General features: G+C 19.1%; 2 protein-coding genes across 2 annotated transcripts in view; both read left to right on the top strand.

Annotated features, from left to right (window-relative positions):
• Positions 1-2,015: 2,015 nt before the first annotated feature.
• PRSY57_0702200 (putative membrane protein) lies at positions 2,016-12,077 on the top strand (the record flags this gene model as incomplete). The annotated part of the gene is made up of 1 exon (XM_012906687.2): positions 2,016-12,077. One exon carries the CDS (start codon positions 2,016-2,018, stop codon positions 12,075-12,077), a length of 10,062 nt encoding a protein of 3,353 aa, XP_012762141.2.
• A 1,101-nt stretch (positions 12,078-13,178) lies between these two features.
• Positions 13,179-25,115, top strand: part of PRSY57_0702100 (putative membrane protein) — a gene marked incomplete at both ends in the record, with an annotated part of 12,469 nt that continues 532 nt past the window's right edge. The window contains one exon of the mRNA XM_012906686.2: positions 13,179-25,115. Coding sequence (XP_012762140.2) covers positions 13,179-25,115 — 11,937 coding nt within the window.

The raw sequence follows: 25,115 nt of genomic DNA, 5'->3' as shown, positions 1-25,115 counted from the left end.
TTTTTAAAAAAAAAAAAAAAAAAAAAAAAAAAAAAAAAAAATTAACACGAAAAATGTGACAAAATATATTAATAAATAGTGATATATATATATATTTATTTATTTATTTATTTATATATGTATGTATGTGTAAAAAAAAAAAATTAAATATATTTATCCTTTATTCATTTTATTATTATCTTTTTTTTTTTTTGAAAACAGTTATTGTTCTGCACAAAATTAACAACACAAAGAAGGTTATACATAATGAAAAATAAAAAAAAATTATACAAAGATGATAACAACGAAATTGTGTCAAATAAAAGGATAATACAAACATATATAAATATAAATAAATATAAATAAATATATAAATATTTATTTATATATTATTTACTTTTTTGGAATTGTAAAAAAAATATTTCATTATCTTGACGTTCGCAAAGGATCACAAGATTATAATTTAAATAATAAACAAAAAGGGAAAAAAAAAAAAATTATCATAAAAAAGACAAATTATATTTTATTGAAAAATAAAATATAAATATAATACAAACAAAATAAAAAAAAAAATAAAAAAAAAAATAAAAATAAAAAAATAAAAAAAAAGGAATATTTCAATATACATATAAATTCATTGTCATAACTTAGTAAACATATTTTTTATTTTGTCTTAAAAAAATATTATTTTTTAAAACATATAAACAATACATTCACGTGTGTATTTTTTTTTTTTTTTTTTAAAACTTTTGCCCTTCAGTAATAATCTGACAATATAACGGTTTAAAAGTATATATATAAAAAGAAAAAAAAAAAAAAAAAATATTATATATATATATATTATTTTTCTTTATATTATTTTTTTATTTTGCCAATGCGTGCATACTTTATATATGATTATTATATTATATATATGATATATGTATATAAAGAATTTTTTTTTTTTTTTTTTTTTTTTTTAATTTATTTAATGATAATATAAAAATATTATATAAAAGATAATATGAATAAATAAATAAATAAATAAATAAATATATATATATATATATATATATAATACACATGATGTATATGTTCAAGTGAATTTTTTTCTCTTATTAGGACGTGTGTAAAATAATATTAAGGAAAATTAGGAATACAATTATAAATATATATTTTTTATATATGTACAATTTCATAATTTTTTTTTTTTGCTTTATTAGTAGTTGAAAAAAAAAAAAAAAGAATATTATTTAATAACCTATAATACGCACAATAGTTATAAAATAAATGTGTATTTATTTATTTTTTTTTTTTATTTTTTTATTTTCCTAATTCTATTTTATTATACGAAAATATCCAAGTGATAATAATATAAATAATCATATAATAAGTTTTAAGGGTTCTATTAAAACACTATAAAAAATATATATATAATATATATTATATATTATATAATTTTTTTTTTATTTTTCAATTCTTTCAATAATATTCCAACGCCCAAAAAATAAATTAAAATAAAAAGAAAAGAATAATTCATACAGGTTAAGGATAATAATTTGAAAGCCGCATTTATACCTTTAGTACTTTTTCTTCTTTCTTATATTAATCATAATAAATATATGCTTGTATAATATATATGACAATTATAAATATATAAACATATATTATTTTGAAAAAAATACGATCAAACATAACAACTTGTAATAGCCTTATACATTTATATATATATATATATATTATATATATTTTAGCTATTTATTAAATAAATGGGTATTTTTTTTTTTTTTTTTTTTTTTTATATATCAAGGTAAACATTTTATTTTGAAAATATATAAATACATAAATATATATATATTTATATATATATATATATATGTTCATATTTTATTTCTTATAAAATAGGGTAATCATATTTCTTCAATAGATCACATTTTAATAAGGAAAAATATATTTATATNACCTCTCATGTGATATACATTATTAACATATATATATATATATATGTATGTATATTTTTTTTTTTTTTATTTATTCATTTCTTATGATCTGTAAATATGAGTGAGAAGAATGAAAAAAAGTTTGATAAAATCCTTGAGAGTATTAGATATCATGAAAATGAGAATATCCTTTTAGAAAATTTGAATTCTCTTGAAAAAAATTTAAGTAGAGAAGACAAGACTGTAATAATAAAAGTGATAGATATATTTTTGGATGTTAATAATTATTCTTATGATGGTAATTTTTTATATGATTACAATAAATTAAATAAAAGAAAAGATATTACATTGACTGAGAAAAAGAAAAAATCGGATATTTGTGATCAATTTAAAGTTTATATAAGAAATAAGAATGTAGAAAATATAAATGAAGAGGATAGTTATTATATCAAGTTAAAGAAACAAAATTTATGTAGTTATAATAAAAGCCGTATAAATTGTAAAAGAGTATTATTTGAATACATATGTAAACATGTATTGAATAAATCTATACATATAAATTTTTTGGTAGATAAAATATATGCTGATTTTATGATGAAACAAAATAAGGACATCAGTCAAAATGATAAAATAAATAATATGAAAAATAATAATAATAATAATTATGATAATACTTATCGAGGAGGTGACGTCTTCAATTCTGATATTTATAAAAAGCATATTATATGTAATGAAGACCTAATAAATATTTTAATCAACACAATATTTCAATTATTTTATGAAAATATATGTAATAATGATGATATATATAAGAACAACAACAACAACAAAAGCAAGAATGACAATGATAATAATAATAATAATAATAATAATTGTGATCATAATAATTTATCCTGTTCTCAAAATAATATACATAAAAGTTATCTCTTATATTCAAAAGATAAAAACACTGTTGAAGAAAATAAAAATATGAACAATTACACCGAAACTAAGTATGAACATGCCTTCTATTTAAATTTGTTGAAAAAAATAATAATTATGAATAAGTGTTTTGTGAAAAATATTTTTTCAATTTTTTTAAAAAATATGGAGAATATTAAATTGAAAAATATAGAACAAAAGAAAGCAATAACAAAAGAGACATTAATAATATTTAAAGAAATTATTATTTATGTTAATGAATATGAAATAAGTACTATATATAATATATTTTTAAACAATAGTGCTGTTCGTACAAACAAGTATTTGTATAATTATATAATTATACTTTCATTTATAAATCTTAGACATATATACAACATATATAATTTGGAGGTATGTATAGATTTTTTATTAAACAGCATTTTTTTATATAATGATAAGATGATAAATAATATTATAGGGATGGATAAAAAAGCTATTGATGGTGATGAAAATTTTATGTATTTATTAGAAAAAGTAGAGGACGATGGAGATAACAACAACAACAACAATAATAATAATAATAATAATATTAATAGTAATAGTAATAATAATAGTAATAATAATAATAATAATAATAATAATATTAATAGTAATAGTAATAATATGTGTTGTTCATTTAATAATGTTCTTTATAGTTGTGATGCTCATAAAATGACGTTCAATAATACCGACAATTCATTAAGATACCAACAAAAGTTACAAAACAAATATCATAATTTTATTTTTTTGGATTACATAAATGAAGATGATAATAATAAAAAAAATATAATTTTATTTTTATTTGTTATTTCTTTAAAAATATATGATATAAGTCATGTTAACGGATGTATAGATAAACTTCTTAAAAACTTTTTATTTTTATTGAAGAAATATAAATATGTATTTATGCTTAATGTACATCATATTATAAAGACAATGGTTTTTTTATTTGTATTAATTTTTTACAACGTACATGTTGATAATAATAATACAATCCTTCATATTTTAAAATGTTTAGATTTATTATTAGAGATTTATTATAACAGGAGTAGTTTGGATTTAGCAAATGGAAAAGATGAAATTAGTGAGTGCAAAGAAAGTACCTTGCTTGTTCAGGCAAAAAAAAATAATAAAATTGGGGAGAATAAAAATAATCAAATATTTGTTAATAATGATGATGATAATAATAATGATAATTATGAAGATGTAAGAGTGTTATATTCCAAACGTGTTGAACATTTTAATATATTTGAATTTAATGTATCACCTGTTTTATTATTTTTAATTTTGCCCATAAATTTACAATATAATAATGTTCAAAAAGAGGAGGGTTTAAGAAAGGATACGACGAATTTCAAGATTATTAAGCTAGCCAAACGATTGAAAGATAAATGGGTGATATTCTTTAAGAATTATAATAACAACTTGTTTAAATTTTTGAGAAAAAAGGAAGGGCTTATCAGCCGTGGTAAAATAAAAAAAGTGATTGATAATGATAATAATAAAAATAATAATAATAATAATAATAATAATAATAATTACAATAATAATAATAATAATTACAATAATAATAATAATAATAATAATAATAATAATTACAATAATAATAATTACAATAATAATAATAATCAGAGTCATTATATCAAACACGAAAGGAATGATTATTATAATTTATTTTGTCACTCTCATGACGAAGATAGTGTTAATGAGGAGGTAAACATATTTGATAATATTAAAAAAGAAATAAAATATTTACTTATGCATGTGGATAATTTTTGTGAGAATGATTTGTTGAATTTTTTATGTGTTAATAATATATTATTTTATATATATGAAATATATAACAATGTTGATATAATATATTTGATTCGCTTTTTTTCTTTATGTGATTATTATAAATATAATTTTGAATATATTAATATTAAGAAGGTTCTATATCATATGAATATATTATTAAATATACATACCCATATATGTGTTAACACTTTTGAAAATATGAAAAATGAATATATATCAAGATGTAATTTTATATATATTAATGTCTTATTATTGTCTTTATTTGAGTATAATTTATTTTTTGTTTTTAAATTTATTTCATATTATTGCTTAATAAATTCTTGTGCCTTGTTACCATTTTTGCCATGCTTATTGTATGTGTATAATATATCTTATGAAAATTATTATATTGATAATAAAGACTTGAAGCTGAAAAAGATTAGTGACGAATATAATGGTACATCGTATAATAAAAATAATAAGGAGGCAGTTGTGAATATGGGTTATTATGGTGTCCTCAGAAGTTTAATACTGGACGTGATATCAAAAATTGGTTGTAGTAATAATAATGTTCCCATTATATATAATTGTTTTTGTTTTTTGTTGAACGATAAGCAGGATAAAAAAAGTGCCCATGATAAAGCATGTGGAAATGATAAAGCATGTGGAAATGATAAAGCATGCGGAAATGATGATGGTGATGATTATGATAATTATGATAATTATGATGATGATTCAAATAACAGTTGTTTTAATAAAGATAGACATAAAAAAGATACTCCCTTTTTAGCCTTTAACAAATTATATCTATTATATTGTTATGATAAATTATTAGATTATAATGATAATATTATGAGCAAATATTTTAAGTACATAGAAAATGAGCTGGTGGAAAATCTTGAAAAGGATAATAAAGAAAGTGAGAAAAAAGGCTTGAAGAAAAGAAAAGAAATAAATGAAATATCGCGAGATATTAAAGAAGACAAATCAGAGGATTATATATATGAAGATATGAACATATTATTTGATTTAAAAAATGTGTTAATATTATTAAAATTAAGTCGGTTTTATAATGTAGGAATATATATAAATATCATAGTAAAATTAATAAATTTATATTTTAAAAAATATAAGAAGAAAATTTTATATAATAATTTTTATAATAAAATACAAAATAGTGTTATAAAAACATGTATATATATTTTATTAATATTGTCTTTGAAGAAATATGTTGAATTTGAAATAATATATAATTTATTAAAAAAAAACTTTTTAAAGACATATGAGAATGATTTTTGTATGTTTAATTTGGATATTATTTGTTCCATAATTATATTTAGTAGATATTATATTAATAATTTAATTTATAAAGAGGACAAATTATGTAATGAACAATATGATATACTATATCATACAAAAATAAAATATATATTTAAAGATTTTACAAAATTATTATTATTAAATAATCATTATATTATAGAAGAAATAGTAAATGTTGTATCATCTATTTATTCAGTATATAATAATTGTATGACCTGTGGAGAAAATGAATATATAAATAATGATGATAATAGAACCAATTTAATAAATAATAATAATAATAATAATAGTAATACGTTGGAGGAGGATATAGATATAAAAAATGAAAAAAAAAAGGATTATAAAATATATGATTTATCTGTATATGAAAAAAAAGAAATAATTCAATTATATTTTGATAAATCTTATATATTTGTATCATTTTTAAAAAATAATAACATACCTAATAATATATATGAAAATTTACAAAAAATGGTTTTAAAAAATGAAATACAAAATATGTCTTTTTATAATTTACGAAATCAACATGAAATAAAAAGTAATTATTTGATTAGGGTATTATATAAATTTTTTAATACCAATATGAAAAAAGATAAAAATTCGAATTTCAAATTTTTCTTTAAATTATTATTTACAGAAAAATTTCAGAATATTGAGGAAATAATAATGTTATTTAAAAATTTGTATTTTTTTAACATTCATTTGATATCTTTATTTTTTTATATCCTTGATTGTTTTTTTCAAAAGTTGAAAAAGAAAATGATGAGTAATGAGATTTTTATAGTACATGTAGAAAATATAAATCACAAATTCAGTACTTACTCTGATAATACAAATGTTTGTGATGATAAGAGAGAAAAAAATAATGATAATATAAATGTGGGTGGTAGTAACAACTTTGATGAGTATGAAGGAAATAGTTTATATAATAATATACATAGAAACGATGATAATAGGAATAAAACAACGAAATCGTTATATAATAATAATAATAATAATAATAGTAGTAGTAGTTGTAATAATAAAAAGAATAGAAAAGTGTGTTATGAAAATGTGTTCAATAAAATATATGAAGAAATAAATAGAAGATTAAAAGAGGAAAATTTTAATATTTATGTATTTTATCCAATATTAAGCATATTATGTAAATATAATAATGATATTAATAAAACGTTATCCTTTTTTTATGATATTATTAATACGTATATAAAAGATTGTAATAATAAATTATCGATTAATACAAACGAAATCGTTCTTATTTTGCTTTGCTTAAATTATATGCACGTGAACATTTCTTCTATTCCAAATTTTTATACCTATTTAATAAAATTATACAACAAAATCGATGAGAGATATATAAAGAACGTGCTTTTGTATTGTTTATGTTCATGTCTTTATTATACAGATATGCTAGACCGTGATATTGTGAACATTTTGGTTATGCATTTCGAGCATTTAATGTGTATATTTAAATGTAAGGAACAAAATAATAATAAAGTAGATTTAGAAAATATAGAATCTATGTCCAATTGTGTGAATAAAAAAAGTGAAATTTTTTTTGTACAAGAAGGTGAAGTCTCTTGTAATACAAAAAAGGTTGATGATGAAGATAATTTTTATTTTTATATATCCTTAAATAATCTTACTTTTTATATATACAAGCATTATAATAATAATAACCATAAATTTGATGATTTGTTAATAAAGATATATGCGATTATAAGAAATGATTTGACAAAAGGTGTGAATGATATAGTTGTATGTATAACAAACATGATGATATATTTGTATATAAGGAAATTATTGAATATAAATGATTTATTGAATATGGTAGAAATAATTGTGAACAATATAAAGGATAATAATATTTTGTATGATTCGAAGTATATAATATATGGATTGTGTTGTATTTATGAATTTTTAGCATATTATTATAAAAAAAATTATGATTGTTTTGTTTATGAGGAGAAGTATATAATAGATGATAGCTCAAGAAATAAATATAAATATAACGATACATATAATGAAAAATATGGTGATAATGATGATAGTAGTAGTAGTAATATTTGTGTGAAGGTGAGAATACAACGGTTGAGTACATGCGTTAAAAAGTTGATTGTCAAATATTTTCAAGAGTCAGGAGATAAAAATATTAGTATACTTTCTTATTTGAATATAATAGGTATAAAAAAAAATATATGTAAAAATATATGTGGAGATTATTTTAATAGAAATGAATATTGTAACATGATAATATTGTTTATAAATAAATTTATAAAAAACGATTTTGAAATAAAACGACAAGCAAATAAAAATAATATTATATTAGCTGATGAAGATGTAGATAGTGGAAATGATAAAAAGTATGATGGTATAAAAAATGGGAAGAAAAATTATGGAAACATAAATATATGTAATGATGATGATTATGATGATGAGAAATTATTTTTTTATAGTGAAAATAATTATAAAATAAATAATGATATTATAATGAATGATCATAATATTATCCTGGTGTTTGTTTTTATTTTTTGTTATAAATATTATAATACTTTTAATGATTTACAAATTAATATAGAAAATTTAGATAAATCTAAAATGATGTATTTACTTTTTAGTTATATATTAAACGTGGAGAATTATTTAAAGAGATTTTTGAAGACATGCGGGGTGTTGGATATTGATGAGTACATGATGTATGGGAGAGTTGAATGTGACGATATAAGAGATAAGTTATTTGTAAGAAAAAATACGATGGACGAACATAATAATGATGATGATAATAAAAACAATTTTGATAATTATAACAACAATATTGATAATTATAACAACAATATTGATAATTATAACAACAATATTGATAATTATAACAACAATATTGATAATTATAACAACAATATTGATAATTATAACAACAATTTTGATAATTATAACAACAATTTTAATAGTACTAATTATTGTAAAGCCTTTTGTGGTTTATCCTATATGAACTTTTTTAGTGATGATTTATTTATTTATCTAAGAAATTTTTTGAAAAGCATGAAATTAATCAATTTTATAAAATTCGATGTCAACATAAAAAATAATATTATGAACATATACTCATATATTATGAAATTAATACGATTGTACTATATAATATTCGATGTTATATTATTAGAAATGAGAGATGATACAAGTAACAAATTAAGAAAATATTATAAGATATATAAAGAATATATTAAAAATATTCAAATATTATATGAATGTCGAGTTATAATATTTGAATATTTTTCACTTTACTCACATCATAATAATTCTTATAGTAATATTTTTTGTAATTTTAGTAATTATTTTTATACCTTTAGTACATACGAAAAATATATGTACATAAAATGTATATGTAATATGAAGAAAATTAAAAAAGAAGAAATAAAATTCTTATTTCTAAACATAATGAAAAGTTTAGGTCCTTTCCATGTAAATAGTTCTTTGTGGATATATGCTATATCTATATTGAAGATATTATTAAAAAGAATATACAAAATTGTAAAGGTAGGAAAGACATCAGCAAAGAAAAAAAAATTAAACATAACAAACAATATTTGTAATAATAACAGTGTGATTCATAACAAACGTGCTGATAATAATATTATGATGAATGAAGTTGGATGTTCTAAGGGTGGTGTAGATAATCATATGAAAAATGATGATGAAGAAAATTTCTATGATTTATATGAATATATAAAATATGCGTTTATTACCATATTCAATGAAGCCATTTTAAGTATATATAAAGAACATTATTATAATCATTATACAAATGACGATTTATTAAATGATGAACAGGTGGTAGATGATGATATGTATAAAGATAAATGTAACAACCCTTTGTATAATAATAATAATAATATAAAAGAGAAAAAAGGAAATTCTGCTGTTTCTAGTAATTACAAAATACGTTATGTTGATTTTCCTTTACATATATTGATGTGTATAGCTGATTATTTGTTGTTTATTTTTAAAATAATTATAATAGAAAAGTTTGATGAAAAAATGAATATATATGAAATGTTGAAAAACTTGCCTGCATTAATTCAAGGTTATGTTATATTAAATTTAAAAGAATCCTTTAAAAAATTAAATTTTATAAGAAATAAAATATTATTTTATATAAGCGATTATAAATTTAATTTTATGGAAGGGTTAAAAGATTTTTATGAGGTTTGTGAAAAAAAAAAAAATGAAGAGCAACATAAATTATTAACAATAAGATTTGACTATAAAAAAATGAGAGAATATATGAGAAATATTTTTATGATAAGAGAGTGTGTATGTTTATCATATATATTTAGTTTATTTTATGATAAATATAAGATATTGGATAGCTTGTTATGTATGTATAATATGAATGATATAAATAAGGAATATTTATATATTTTAATTACTTCTTTTATTTTATTTTCCTTGAGAAGTATGAATACATCTTTTTTTTTGAAGAATGTTCTTTATGGTATAGAGGGCATGAATGATATGATAGATAATATGATTAACTATGTGAACATGAATGGTGTTGGTGATGGTGTTGGTGATGGTGATGATGATGGTGATGGTGATGATGATGGTGATGGTGATGATGATGGTGATGATGATGGTGATGGTGATGATGATGGTGATGGTGATGATGATGGTGATGGTGATGATGATAATGATGGTGACAATAATGATGACAATAATGATGATAATAATGATGACAATAATGATGACAATAATGATGACAATAATGATGATAATTATAATGTAATGACATATGATAAGGAAAAAAAAAAAAAAGAAAAAAAGAGAAAAGAGCAAAATTACATTTTTATGTTTAAGGAACAAAACAAATCATCATATAAAGGTGTTGATACATATATGTATGAAGATATTTATAATTATGAAAAAAAAAATTTTATTATAGATGAAGAATTTGTAAGAACAAAAATGAGGAATTCATTTCAAAGATACAAAAACAAATTATATAAAGAATCAAATTTGTTAAAAGAGAAATTTTTAAGTAGTACAGATAACTTTTTTTTAAAAAAATTAGGAATATATTTTTTGATAAAAAGGAATGAGAAAAGAGGTTTTCTATGTCGAAAGTATAATAAGATAGTTTCATGTTTTCATGTAAATTATAAAAGAAATAATTTATTTATAAAAAATTTTGATATGTGTATAAATAACAGAAATGTAATACGATATGTGGATAATCCTGATATAATAAATAACTCCTATTTAAATAATAGTTTTTTTAATAAAAATAATACAGAAAATTATTCTGTATCATTTGAACATGAGACATTCTCTAAATACCTTAGTGTTCCTTTATTTATGAAGGATATATTTACCTTCTTCACTCTGAATTTAAATAAAAATATAATAGTTAATAATTATAAGCAGTTATTTCAAAAACAAACAGTAAAAAAGAAAAATAATACTACTACGAATAATAATAATAATAATAATAATAATAATAATAATAATAATAATAATAAAAATAATAATAATAATAATTATGATGGTGATAAGAAAAATGTCGAGGAAAAGAACAAGGGTACTGAGAATTATCCAGACACTAATATAAATAATAAAGACCTTAAAAATGATAATCTAAAAATAAATAATTTGAATACATCATCTTTATATTTTTCAACAGATAGTTCAGATTCTTCTAGGCATGATAATAATATAAATGTTGAAGAGAATATTTTCCGTACTAAGCAAAAGAAGAAAAGAAAACTTTTATTATATGATTATAATATAATAAATTATTTAAATAATAGAAATTATTGTCTAAACAATTATGAATTGTATATAGCGAATATATGTTTTATGGACAAAAATATGAAAAATAAGATTTTCTCAAATAAAAAAATAAAAAATATCACCAAGAAATTTATTCTTCATAAAAATTGTTCATGTTATCATGAGATATATGATCAATTTTATTTATTACAATCACTTTTTAAAAATTTCACATTGTTTTTCTTAATGTTTTCAAAAAATTATGTCGTCAATAATTCTATCTTTTTCATTCCTGATGATAAATATTTTGTTATCCACAAGGTTATAAATGTTTTATACGAACATTACCAACAAAAGTATAAGCACAAAAATTAAAGCTGCACATAATATATTATATATATATATAATATATATATGTATTATATGTTGTATTGTTTTTTTTTTTTTTTTTTTTTTTTATCGATTTTGTTAATTTTCTTTACATATATATTTTATTATACTTAAAAAAAACTTTTCGGCCTTTGAAATTTTTTCTTATTTTTTTAAAATGTTAATAATATAAAAAAATAGATAGATTTCTATTATAATATTTATATTTATAATTAATATTATTATTAGATTATTAATTATTATTTTATTTTATTTTTTTATATGTTGTTGGAGCTATATTGCAGTCAATTATTTTTATAAATATTTAATATTTCTTATATATAATATATATATATATATATATTATATATTATACATATATATAATGAAATAACCTCTTTTTATATTCCTTAACATATATATATATATATATATATAATATATATTTATGTATATAATATATATTTATGTATATGATTCCTTTTCATTACTTTTTATAAAACATATTTTTATGAATAAATAATTTAATATTTGAAAAAATACAATATCAATATATATTTTATGTTCCTACTTTTATTTAAATATGTTTCTTTTATTATATAAGAACAATATATAAGTTTATATATATATATATATATATATAATTTAATTTAAAAAATAAAAAAAAAACATCATTTTATAAAATTATATAAAATATATTATTTTTTTTTCTATAATATTACATTTGTATATTTTTAAGGTGTTGTAAATAAATAAATAAATAAATATATATATATATATTTTATTTTAATTTTTAAAAGAAGTATATAATCTTTATTAATTATTAATTAATTCATGTTTATATAAAATGTTATATTTAAGGAATCAATAAATAAATAAATAAAATATATATTTATATATATATATAATTTATTTATTTATTTATTTATTTATTTATTTATTTATTTATTTATTTATTTATTTATATTATGTGCTAATTATCGAAATATGTGAGTTTTATTATAAAAATATCAGAATATATTGTATTTATATATATGTTTGTATGTTTTTTTTTAAAAAAGGAACAATCAGAATATCCTTTTATTATATAAAACATTTTTAAAAAGTATGGATGGGAATAAATTGAAAGAGGTATGCATTTTATTAAATAGTAAGAATGAGAAGAAAATACAACGTGGTATAAAGAGATTATTTAGATTAATTAAAAAGAATGATTTTAAGAACACATATAATATTGAAAAGAATATATATGATGTGGATATTATAATAGAGAATAATTATTTGGATATAGTAATATATTGTTTATCTTTAAATGTAGAAAAGACGAAATCATACAAATTTGGTTATTACATTAATTTAGATTTTATAGAAATTATATTTTATACATTAAGTTGGGTGTTATATCATAAATTTAAAGATTATTGTTTTTATATTGATAATGAAGAAAATAAAAATGAAGTTCAAATAAAAGAAAAAGAAGAGAACTTTAAAAAGAACACATCCTTTTTGAATTTAGGGAATTTTTTTTATGATAATGTTCATTTTCTTGAAATAATAATTTTAAATAATTTTCATCATAATCGAGTGTATATATTAAGCACAATTTTTTATTTCTTATTATATCATGAAAGGTTTCGTTTTGGTTTTTTTTCTTCGACGTCATTATTAGTAAATTTAATTAAGTTAAAAAAAAATGTTGAAAATATTTCTGACTTGTTCAGGAAAAATAAATTGAATGAGAATGTTCAGGACGAATTTTTCATCCAAGGGAAAAAGAACAAGAAGGAAGAAAATGATGAAAATAAAGAAAATGATGAAAATAATGAAAATAACGAGAAATTAATTTTTATAAGAAATACATATGAAGAAGAATTAATTTATTTATATAAATTTTTAGTTCTTCAGAACAGAACTAACAATTTAAAAAATAATTTTGTAGAGAAAGGTAAAAATATGGCGAGGCATTATGGTTTGGTAAGCGAGTTTATGTTATTAAAAAAAAATGGAAAGTTCAAGGTGCATAGGGAAAAGGCTATAAATGAGGAGAAAAATAAAAGTAATGATATGATAAATAATAAAATGGATATTAAAAAATGCATATTAAATAAAGGAAATAATAACAACAACAACAATAATAATAATAATAATAATAATAATGATAATGGTAATTATTTTGAGATTGTAAGAGGATCCATTTTGATATACTCCATTTACCGTTATATTTTTAGCTCAAAGAATGACGACTTATATAAACATTTTAATCCAATATGTGATGAATTATATGACATTTTTATTAATACAAGTGAGTGTTGTAAATATTATATTTTATTATGTTTATATGAAATATTAAAAAAAAGTGAGAATTATAAATATATGAATCTTTTCCTATTGTTCATAAAATTGTTAAGTGTATTTTTAAATAACGTACAAAAAAATGTAGACACACATTTTCTTTTCCTTATGAATAATTTATTGTTATTACAAAGAAATACATTTTATTCCATATACCAAAACGGTGTATTTAATTATAAACATATAATTCTTTTCAAATGTTCCATTGGAGAGAATAAAAATATGAATAAATTGAAAAATGAAAAATCCCCTCCCTCCCCAAATAAGAAAAAAAAAAAAAAAAAAAATTACTACTTTATAATAAAAAATAAAAATACAGAGAGGTCTTTATTATATAATGCTGTAAATAGTTATGAAGATATATTAAATAATATCGATCAAATGGAAGAAAATAACAAATATATACAAACAAAATATGGATTATTATTAAAAGTGAATAAAGGAGATATATATTATGTGTCCCTTTTGTTTTATATTCTTCAGGTTTATATAGATATATGTCTGAATGAAAAAAAACAATTTTTATTAAATAGTTATATGGACGATATTAGTAATAATAATAATGATAATAATAATAATAATAATAGTAATAGTAATAGTTATAGATATAAAAAGGATAACAATTTTAAGGATATAAAAAATATTAACAATTTGTATAATATGAATAAATCTATTGTAGGAAAATCATTAACTCATAAATTAAATGAAAATTTTTTTAATTTTTTGACAGATCTAAATATTAAATATTTTATTAATCATTTTGTTATTATTAAAACAATAGGAACATATCAACATCTTATTAGTTTGTATTATATGAATAATAAAAAGCTAGTATTTAGTTATGACAAAACATTATATATATTTTTGTTCTTAAAATTATATGTCGAACTTAATAAAATATTTTTCATATGTAGAGAGAATAAAATAGATGATAATAAAAAGAAGCAACGGGAAACTAAAAAAAAATGTGCAGAATGGGTAGGTGATAATGTAGGTTGGTCTGATTTTTCTTTATATGAAGGTGAACATTTTGTGTTAAATAATGAGGTGACAGAACATATGTATAATTTAGGATGTAGTAAAAAAATTGAAAGTGAAAAAAAAAAAAGAAAATTTAATTTTAACGAACATATTGATGAGATTGTACATAATTGTTGTGACGAGAATTCTGTACAGGATGAGTATAAAAATTTAAATAAACGTTGTAAGGTACACAAGAGTGATGCTTTGTCAGATATATGTATAAACAACAATAAGATGATACAAAGTGCGTACGATACGATGATTCGTAGTGAAATGTGTGATATATATTGTGATAAAGATAGGATTTTCTTAGAATATAAATATATTTATAAAAAGATAAATGTGGAGACAATGAGAAACACTAAATTTTTAGATATAATAAAAGAGTTGATTTATTATAAAATGCTATTAGAAATGTACAAGATGAGAGAAAAGCGTGCTGACTATAATAAGGAATTAATTTATGATGAGAATATTTTAAAGAACACCCTAAAATATAGTAACAACAGCAATGGTAATAATATAAATATAAATATAAATAATTTGTGTAATTTTAATTATTATCACAATGTTGATATTTCAGAACTTGAATTGAATTATTTGAATAAATTGAATGATGTCATATATTTTTTTATACCTTTCAATATAACCGATTTTTTGTTAAAAAAAATAACGAAGGCAGATAAAAACAATTTATGTAATTATTTTATTATTTCATATGTTTATTATATATTAGAAGTATTTAAATGTATATGTAGATTTATACTGTCGGTAGATATTTTTATACCGATTCCAGAAGGTATTAATAAAAAGATATTATTGAAGAGTATAAAATTGGATATAACGAATAAGTTTTATGATATAATATATAAGTATTATATTTTTGAAATATCTTATGTAAATATGTATATATCTAAGGATAATATGAATGATATGTGCATAAATAGTAAAAGAGGTGAATATGAGTATAATAACTTGAAGGGGATAAGTAACAAGGTGATGAGGAATAATATGAATAATAAAAATGTCGTACAAAAGAATGATCAAAGTAATAGAAATAATAATAATAATAATAATAATAACAATTTTGATGATGATGATGATGATGATTACATATTAAATATAAATATGAACGATGATATTATAAATTATAGTGTAGAAAAGAATAAAGAAGAAAAAGAGATTGTTAATAGTTTACATTTTTTTTTAAATGACATAATAGTTGATAAGGATAATATATTTATTTTACATTTCATTGTTGTAAGAAATTTTATTAATTTATTTAAAGAATGTGAACTAAAAAAGAAAATATTATATGAATTATACAATAAAAAGAAAATTATCCAGCTTCATAACTTTAAGATATTTTATAATATAAATGAAAATGTTTATAAAATATTTTTGAATAATTTTATAGACAAATATTATGTTACGGTTGAAAATTTTAATATTTTGGATAATCTCTTTTATGTTTTTATATATTATAAAAGAAATATAATTATAGATAAGGAAATAAAAGATAACGAAAAAAATATGAAACGTTTTTTGGATAATGAAAAATATTATAAGTGTATGGAAATATTAATATATAGATTTTTAAGTAAAACAGATTTTTTTGATTCGACATCATTAGATGAAATAATATTATTTTTTTATCTTTTAAGAAATATAAATAATTTGAGACATTTTGTTTTTGTATTGTCCTTATTTTGTAGATTCTTTAATTTGTATAAAACCAAGTTGAAATATGTAGATATGTTTAATAATGTTTCATGGAGGAAAAAATTAAAACATATGAAAAAAGAACCAAATCAATATTCAAAAATGTTATATCATCAAGATGGTTCTTTCTTTTTTAAGATGATTATTTGTTTTTTCTGTACATATAATTATGATGGTTTTTTAAGTGGGGTTCCCATATTAAAAGTGATTAAAGATGAAAAAGAAGACACACAACATAAAAAGAGGAAATTTGATACCACCAAAAAAAAAAATATATATAATAATAATAATAATAATAATAATAATAATAATAATAATATTAAAAATGACAGCCAGGATAAGCATATTAATATTCCTCATAATGATGATAGGAGTGATACGTGGTCTTACCAAATCAATGATGTTTTATATATTTATTCATACTACTTAAATTATATCAAATATGTTTTGTTATATAATCCGTATATATATATGAACATAAAACATAAATTAAAAAAAAAAAAAAGCCTAGAAGAATTGTTCTACATGTTTACAAAAAAGAAAGAAGTTTCTTTTGTAAAATCGAGTGAGGAGGATAATAATAAAGATAGCCCAAACAAAAATATACATATTATTACACATGAAGAAGGCAACCAAATGATAGATGTATATTTTAATAATTTTATATTGTTTCAAAAAAGTATAAAATTATTTTTAAAACAAATAAGAAATTTAAACAAAAAAAAAAAAATGAAAGTGAAACTAACAGATGAGAGTTCTAAATATAAAATGGATATAGAAGAAATATATACCAATACATTAGAACCATTTTGTTTAAATTTTTTTTTTTTAAAAGGTGATTATAATAGTTATGATAAAAACGCAAAAGAATATAAAGTTCAAAATGAATATGGAATTATACATATGTTAACGAATTGTAAGAATATATTGCATGCTTATATAATTAAAAATGATAATGAATTTGTTTTAAATCAAAATGTTATATGTTGGAATTCCGATTTAATATATCATCATATGTGTAACATTTCGTCGGTTTTATTAAATTATTTTTTTATTCTATATACATATATACAAAGTGTACGAAATAAAAGGGATGAAGAAAATATAAACATTAATATTAATGTATTTATGTATATAATAAGTAAAATTAATTATGTTTTAAAATTTTATATATATTCAAAAAATGTAAGCAACAATTATTATAATATAAAAAAAGAAATCCCGTTTCAATATTATAAAAAAGATGAGGAAGATTATTATTATTTTAATCATATGTTTGTATTAAAAAATAGACGTTTGGAAAAAAATGTTTTTTTATTATCATTAAATATTTTAAAGAACAGGTGGTTTTTTATATTGTTAAAATATTTTATACATAAATATGAAACTTATACAGATGTGTTTGAAGAGTTCTTATATTTATATTTATCCTTCTTAAACAAAAATATGAATACATTTTTTCGTATAGTACAAAAAAAGAAAAAAACTAAATTGTTATTACGAAATTTGATGATAAATATAATTATGGGGATTGTATTACATGATATTGTAGAACATGAGGGGGTCGAGGTGTTTAAAAAAAAAGTATGTTATATAACATTGTGTATATTGAAAAAGTTAAATGAAGATGAAAACTTTATCAGCTCTTACTTGAATCAGTCTAATCATTTATTAAAGAATGAAACAGACGTAAACATTATTATTGATGATAAGGATGGTACTTTTGATTGTACATGTTTTTTTTGTGATGGGAAGTGCACTTTTTTAATGTGCGAAGAAGGTAATAGTTATGTTTTACAAAAGAATGAGAAAATTATTTTTGAACAATTGGTTTTATATTATATATTCAAGATGAGAAATGAAAAATTAAAAAGAAAAAACAGAAAGAAAGAATACATATATGATGATCACAAAAGAGAAGAGCATCTTCTTCGTAGTAGTAATAATAATATACCTGTGTTAATTAACCTAATTATAGATAAAAGAAATATAAATGATAAAATGAAAATATTATTAAATAAATTATGTAGGTTATATATTAGAAAATGTTATAATAATAATTATATTATGAATAAGGATATAATAAAAAAGATAATTATGGAAAGGTTAAGTGATAAGAATAATGATATATTTGTTTTTACAAAAAGAATTAAAGATGATTATATATATTTATTAGAACATGAAGATATTGAAAATGATATGTATGTCTTTTTTATGTATAATTTTTTAAATACGGTGGATATTAAATTTTTGAATAATGAAAAGGAGAATATAAATAAGGACAATTATTTTGTTATTTTATTTTTATTATATTTAATAAGAAATAAAAAAATTAGTGCTATAGAAAATGAAGTAAATTATGTACCCATATTTAAAGAATATGACACCTTATGGTTGTTATTAAACAATATAGAATATGAAGAAATATATTATTTAAAAAAGGAAGTATTCCATAAATCGTTTGCTGAAAAATGTTTAGATAATATTATATGTGCATATAAAAATGGTCGACAAAAAAACAAATTAAGTTTCTTATTATTAGTAACAATCCATTTTAAAAATAAAATATGTTTATTTATTGCTTTGTCCATTTTGTTTTATGTTGGTGATATGTTAAATGAAAGCAAAGAAAAAAGAAAGAGCATGTTGAAAAAATATGAGGATATATCGTTTATAAGGAGAATATGTAAGGTTCTTTTTTTTTATTTTTATGGTTATATATTTAAATATAATAAATACCAAAGATTCAACAATTGTCAAGAAAATGTTGAGGAGAATAATAACTTAAATAGGTGTCCGAATGATGAATATATTTTTAAATCATACGAAAATATAACTCTTTTTTTATTTAAAAAATTGTTTAAATGTTTTTTACGATATGAAGAAATGGTTGATAATGTAAGTGACGAGAAAATAAATGAATATGAGCATATACAAAATGTAGAAATGGATATGAAACCGAATTTGAAAATTCTAACAAATAATAATAATAATCATAATAATAATAATAATAATAATAATATTATGTGTAGTAATAGTGATGCTGATGAAGAAGGGTATAAGAACTTAAATATGATGAGAGGATGTAATATAGATGTAAATAATTATGTTGCAGATTCGAACAAGATAAAACAAAATGAATACATTATAAAGTATATGTCCAAAAGAAGGAATGATTATCACATGTTATTATTATTATTATTAAATTTGGTGAACAAAAAGATAGAGAATGACAATGATAATAATAATTATGTGGATGGTGAAGATGTAAACAAAACAGTTGGTATGAAGAAAATAGAAAAGAATATATATCTACATTGGAAGAGTATATTATTATTTATTTCATTTTTAAACAAGAACGAAATTAAAAAAGGTAATTTTTATTATGAATATGTGATGAAAAAATATATTTATATGTTCATAGATCATGATTTGAATATGGAAAAAGAAGAAAATAAAGAAGGTCATATTATTTATAAAAAGAAAAAAAGATATATTTTATTTTACATTTACTTTTTAATATATAAATTTATGAAATTAAAAGAGTTAGATGTTTTATGTATGATTGAAATATTTTTCAAAAATGTTTTGATCGAAGAATTTATTGTATCTATATTGGAAGAATATGAAAAGATGGAAAATGAAGACAAAAAGAAAAATGAAAAATTGGTAATTTTTTTATTAAAAATGATAAAAATATTTTATAGTGAATGGTACAATTTATGTAAAGATAAATATGTAAAACAAGAAATTTATTTAAAAGGTTTAAATATTAACATTTTTAATGCATTAAAAAGAATTTATAGTTACACTATGACCAATATAAATATATATATAAGAAACATATTTTTTGTGGACCTATGTAATTATCTAAATTTTATTTCTTTGAACAATATATTAGATAACAAATTAATAGATGAAGTATTAAAATTTAAAGAATTTAATGTAAATTATGATAATAATTATAATTGGCTAAATATGAACACAAGTATGGTAAACAAAACATGTCTCTATTTTAATTTTAATGAAAATATATATTATATGTTACGAAACAATGATGAAACAATAAATAACGATAATGATAATAATGATAATAATAATAATAATAATAATAATAATAATAAGAATAATATTAATAATAATAATAATAATAATAATAAGAATAATATTAATGATTTAAAAGATTTTAATTATTGTGAAGATGGAAATAATTTTTTCAATAATAATTATAAAAATAATATGAACAAGTCAGGTGAAAACCAATATTTTGAAAACTCAAAAATGGCTAGCTCAGTAGAAAATGAAGAAAAATATGAATATAATAACATCAGAAAAGATATTGGAATATATAGAAGAAGTAGTAGAGTATATTTAAAAAGTAGTGGTAAATATGTATACAGTATATTAAATCAGAATAATTTTATAAGAAAAGAGGTTTTTAATTTAGCGTATAAGAATAAATTAAATAAAAATATATATGATTATTTCTTTTTATTGTGTGTATTGGTAAGTAAATTATTTTTTGTGTTTATATTGATGTCAGAAAAGATTAGGGTATTTTTTTATCACTTTAGGTTATTATATACGTATCAAAAAGAGGAGATATTTTTAAATTTTGATTTGTTGAGGATGCAAGAAATTAATCGAAAGATAAAAAATTATATTAAGAAATATCCTGATATACATTTTTATATAGATTATGACAACAATGAGAATGAAAAAGAGAATGGGATGAATGGTATGGAGAGAAATTATATAAATCATGATGATTATTACATGGATCATTCTTATGAGGAGAATAAAAAAAGAAAAAATCGATTAGATACAAGCAAGGGCTATGATAATAGAAATGTTAATGTATATTTAGATAATAGTAAAAAAATAATTTCATATGATGAAGAGAAAGAACACTTTCATCATTTAAAAAAAAATCAAAACTATGATAGGAACTGTAAGTTTTGTATAAAATTTAGGGAGATACATAAAATTGGTGATACAGAAAGGATAATGAATTTATATGATAAGGAAGAAAAGACAAATATAAAGAATATGATATATTACGGAAAGACAATACGTACAAATTTGTTTTTACATAGTCCTTATGAATATAATATATATAAAAATTGTAAAACCTTTATTGATGATGAAGAATTTAATAATGATGATATACGAGAATCAAGAAATGTGCATAATCACGCAGATGATGATAACCACAATTTTGATGACAATAACAATTTTGATGACAATAACAATTTTGATGACAATAACAATTTTGATGACAATAACAATATTGATGATAATAACAATATTGATGATAATAACAATTTTGATGTTGAAGTCAATGGGGAAAGTAAGAATATGAATAGGAAAAATAAAAGACCCAATTTGAATTTGAACAAAATAAATACTTATTGCTTAATCGATGAAGACGAATTATTATATGGAAAGAAATTAAAGGAAAATCATTTTACAAAAAGGTATAAAAAATTGTTAGATATATATTTTTTGAGTGATGTCGATTTTTTTGGGAGATGGATAAAAATATTTTCAATGAACGGATTGAAGTTATTAATATTTTGCTTAAGTAGTAATGATTTAATAGTTAGGACTATAAGTTTGAAAGGATTATCTATATTTTTTCAATTGATTGAAAATTCATTTTTTCTTTATAAAATAAGAAAAAAGTTATTATCCTTCAAAAAGAAAAGTGGTATGTATACAGATGATAAAGATGATAATTATTATGTGAATGTTGATGGAAGAGATGTGTTGAATAATTTATATGAATCTAAAAAAAGTGTAATGAAAAAAAGGAAATTAATAATACCTTTTAAAGAACTATTTTATTTATATTTTTTTATGAAGAAATTAAAATATTCAGTAGATCCGTTAACATATTATATAAATCCAAGTGTATCATCATATTGTTTTTTTTTCTTAAATGAGGTATATAAAAAACAAAATATAGTGAATACATTGAAGAATTTAATTAGGAGTAAGACTTTTTCTTCTATTTATTTTTCGTATTATTATTTAAATAGTTTGTTTAATAATAATTTTGATTCTTTGGACATCATGAACTTTTTTATTATGTCAAATCAGGGTTTGCATTCGACGTGTTACAATAGCATAGGTTATGAGGAAGGGGGCGGTAAAAATGATAATAATAATGATAATAATGATGAAGATAATAATAATAATAATAATGATAATAATAATGAAGATAATAATAATAATGATGATAATTATGATAATAATAACTATGATAATTATAATAATTATAATAATAATAATAATAATTATGATAATAATAACTATGATAATAATAACTATGATAATTATAATAATTATAATGTAAAAGAAAAAAAGTTGAATAACACCATAGATAGAAGTTATTATGCTACGACCAACTTTACTAATAGGATGATGCTCGATACTTTTGATGATGACCGGGAGGATAACTACAGATACAAAAATAAGGACAAATATGATAATAATAATAATGATTATAATAATGATAAGAGTTATTCATTTGAAAAGAAGGATGAATATAAAGAAAAATTATATCTTATAAAATATAATTATAGATGTACCATAAAAAACATTTACCATATATTAAATCGAAATGATGTTTTTCAAATATATATATCCATATTTTTTAATAATTATATAAATCATAACTTGTTAAAGAGGTTTTTAATATTACTTATATATTCCAGCAATGTCATAAATATGATAGGTATGTGTGTAGAAAGTATAGATGAGGAAAATGTCCTTTATATGGAAAATAAGGATAATCATAATAATAATAATAATAAAAGAAAGAATGTAGATAATAATATAATTCCATGTAATGTAGAAAAAAAAATGAATGTTATAGATTTTTACATAAAGAATAATTTAATGATGAAATTAATTATAAAAGATAATATATTTTTATGGTTAGACTTAATTATGAACCAAAAACTTTTTTCAGAAGTAATGTCTTTTCATTATCCTAGTTCTTTTGTATTCCCCATTATGAATTATTATGATTTGTCCAATGAGCATGAGCTATTATATAAAAAGATGATAAAAGAAAAGGTATGGTCCTATATAAAAAATGAGAAGTATCCAAACGAATTATATAATAAGAGCATGTATAGTATTATGTATGATATGAAATATATTGAAGAAAATGATTTATGTGTACATAAAAAAGAAAGTAGTATAAGAACAAGCAAAAATGATGAAATTAGAGATGTTAAAAATGTAGATATTTATATGGATGAGGAATATAATGAGAAGATAGAAAAAGAAAGTAATATATGTGATATACATAAAAGAAATGAAAAGATGTTACTTGCTCATAATAGTGTTCATATTAATAAAATAAAGAATAAAATGTATGATTATTTAGAAAATTTGATTAAGAAGAAATATATGATAGGTTATAGTTTTAAAGAAAGTTACAATAAAACGTCAGAAATATTATTTTGCATAAGTTTATTTATAAAAAATGTTGTATCTAATATATTTTATCCAGGAATAGATTATTGTGATATATTTCATAAGAATATTTTATTAGATAATGAAAAGAAAATATTGAAAGAATTCATTTTAACGAATGCGTATAATATAATAACACTAGGAAAAAAAAAAAAAAATATATTAAATAATAATAATAATAATAATAATAATATGCATACCTATGAGATATGGAATTATTGGTATAGTGTGTTTCATAAATTATATTCATTTAAAATAAGATGCTTTTTATTTATTAAAAAAAATGAAGAGGAAAAAAATAATAAAAACGAAAATATCAGGAAAACTAGCCATATGAATATATATGATGACTTAATACAAATTATAAGAAACTTGATTAGGGGCTTATATTATATCTTTTTGAATGTATATCATAAGGAATATTTTTATCTCTTTATATATGAAGAAGCAGAAGAGGAC

This window comes from Plasmodium reichenowi, chromosome 7 (assembly GCF_001601855.1).
Source record: "Plasmodium reichenowi strain SY57 chromosome 7, whole genome shotgun sequence".
Taxonomy (NCBI): Eukaryota; Apicomplexa; class Aconoidasida; order Haemosporida; family Plasmodiidae; genus Plasmodium; species Plasmodium reichenowi.
Note: the sequence above shows the minus strand (reverse complement) of the source record. Positions and strands in the feature narration are given on the sequence as shown.